The sequence below is a fragment of the Penaeus japonicus genome, unplaced genomic scaffold, assembly GCF_977035675.1.
Source record: "Penaeus japonicus unplaced genomic scaffold, GWHDUDI00000001_assembly GWHDUDI00000007, whole genome shotgun sequence".
In the NCBI taxonomy this organism is placed as follows: domain Eukaryota; kingdom Metazoa; phylum Arthropoda; class Malacostraca; order Decapoda; family Penaeidae; genus Penaeus; species Penaeus japonicus.
This window is the reverse complement of record NW_028234409.1, coordinates 41,219,141-41,221,640: the sequence shown is the minus strand read 5'-3', so window position 1 is coordinate 41,221,640 and position 2,500 is coordinate 41,219,141. Positions and strand designations below refer to the sequence as shown.

Here is a 2,500-nt window from a genome sequence, read left to right as displayed (position 1 = left end):
TCTCTCCGTCGGTCATACCTTCCAGGCGGATGACGTAACGAAGATGAGCAACGATGTACCTTGCAAGACAAGACAAATCGCAATTATCAACAAATTCACCCTTCACTAGTTTATCAAAGGGGCAACATATCGCTCTGATTTCATTCATTTCCTCAATCAGTCAAAGTCTTAATCAAAATACCATTCTCCATTACCGCCTCATCTCCTCCACCTGGACACCAAACGCCATCAGAACCTCACCTATTCGTCTGCAACTTATCCGACGAAATGGTTTCCCGACAAAGAGGGCACGTCACATCTTGGCCTTTCGGGATCTCGGGCTCACTCGCCCCCTGGTGGTGCTTCAGGGTCAAAAGGTCAAGTATGCAGGTCGCGCAGACGGTGTGAAGGCACGGCATCATCTTCGGGGTGCGAGGACCGACGTCATACCGCTCAAAACAAACTGGGCAGTCGAGGCTCTCCTGGTGGGAAAGAAGTTGCTCTTGATTATCACTGATTTTTTTTTTCTTTTCTTTTCTTTTAGAAGAAATATTTATTTTCCATAGGCCTATAAATCATGCGTTATGATATTCTATAAAGTGTAATAGATTAGGAATTCCATTCAAACATGAGGTTTAACATCCATACATTAGTATGTAACACATTATAATGTGAACAAAATCTGATAGAAAAATATGTTATATAAAAAGATAAGAGAGCAAATCATCTAAATTATGAGTAATGATATTCTAGAGATCAAAATATCTTCAGAATTTAATCAAAGCATATTGTAGAACGTGAATGTAAATATAGCATATACAAAATTGTCAACACCATTAGATAATGAAAATATATTTTATGCCAAAATAAAGATGAATGATTCAGATATCTAATCCTTTACCTTACCGTTAGTAATGATAACGTGGATGCTGATTGTGGCAATGTGAGTGCTGATTTTGAGAAGAAAATGTAAATGAATGTAAATCTAATGTTGAAAATGGTAAAGTGAATGTTGGGAGTAATAATATGTATGTTGATTATAATAAGTAATTTCTTTATGGAGTGAATGCAAATGCAAATTGCACTTGTCATTTGCTGATAACAAGCAAATTGGCTTGATAAGATTATGTTGTCTTTAAGTCTCCAAGAAGACTGCAAGGAAGCAATTACTTTTATTATCTTGCTTCTCACAATGTTATGTAATATGTATATGTTCCATATTACTTGATAAACTGTATCGTGAGTATGGTTGTAAGGTTTCTTTGAGGACATATAGTATGGGATGTACTGCTATCAATTACAGAAAGAATTATGATTAATGACAAAGAAAATAATATCAAAAACACCAACAGGAAACCAATATCTATGATAATAGCAGTAAGATAGTAGTAGTAGTAAATGTGATTATGACGATAATAATTACCTAAAAAAACATCAATATTGGCATAACAATAACAACCCAAACAGAAAAATGAAATGAGTTACCACCTGATGAAGCAATACAGCTAGAACCTTAAATAAATGTACATTCATTATAAGCTAACGTTTTAGAAATATAGGAACCCGGATGAGAGACGGAGCTATAGCGCTGCTCCTAAACTCCTCATTTCCGAACGGCAGACAGAGAGATAAACAACCTACCCCATCTTGCAACAAAAGCAAATAGCCTTCGTTTATACGCTAGTAAAGGGTGGCTTGAGTGCCAGCGTGACGGATCCAGCTGCTACCATGACACCATGTGAATCTGAAGCCAACTATGCTCTTTGCTCCTCTCCTTACTTTTCTCCTCCCTCCCTCTCTCCCTCCCCTCTTTCTCGTCACTCCAACCACTTTCTCTATCTCTCTCTTCCTATCTTTCCACTTTTTCTCCTCCCTTTCCCCACCCTCTCCTCACCCTGTCCCTTCCTCCATTCCTCCACCCTCTCCTCACCCTTTCTCTTCCTCCCTTCCTCTCCCCAATTCCCCTTCTCCTTTTTTCCCCTTCCCCGGCTGCTAATTTGCCAGCGTGTCGGATTCCCCTTCCTGTTAAATTTTACGATTATGCAACACTTAACTCGGGACATCATCTTGCCGTGTGCTAAATAAGACGTTTCGTATCGCGCGAAAGACAAACGCACTCACTCTCGCACATATGCACACATTCACCCACGCATATACAGACGCACGCATACATACACTCTTTCTCTCTCTCTCTCTCTCTCTCTCTCTCTCTCTCTCTCTCTCTCTCTCTCTCTCTCTCTCTCTCTCTCTCTCTATCTATCTATCTATCTATCTATCTATCTCTCACATGCACACGCATATAACGCACATACACCCACAAACACAGAAACAAACACACACACACATACACATACACACACACAAACAAACAAATAAACAAACAAACACACACATACAACAAAACAAACATAATCAAACAAAAATACACACAAACAAACAAACACATAGAAATCCGCACACACTTGCAATATACATATATCTGCACATGCTTCCCGTACCCCCAAGCCAGCCCAGCCCGTCC

At 39.4% G+C, this 2,500-nt stretch overlaps 1 protein-coding gene across 2 annotated transcripts in view; it reads right to left on the bottom strand.

Annotated features, from left to right (window-relative positions):
- LOC122257927 (uncharacterized) overlaps positions 1 to 2,500 on the bottom strand; it is a 23,248-nt gene that overhangs the window by 15,484 nt on the left and 5,264 nt on the right. For both annotated transcript variants that reach the window (XM_043023514.2, XM_043023516.2), the window contains exons 2-3: positions 241 to 461; positions 1 to 59 (exon numbers count right to left, since the gene is read on the bottom strand). The exon at positions 1 to 59 is cut by the window's left edge and continues 803 nt beyond it. In XM_043023514.2, the coding sequence (XP_042879448.2) occupies positions 1 to 59; positions 241 to 461 (280 nt within the window). The remainder of the gene's footprint in view (positions 60 to 240; positions 462 to 2,500) is intronic.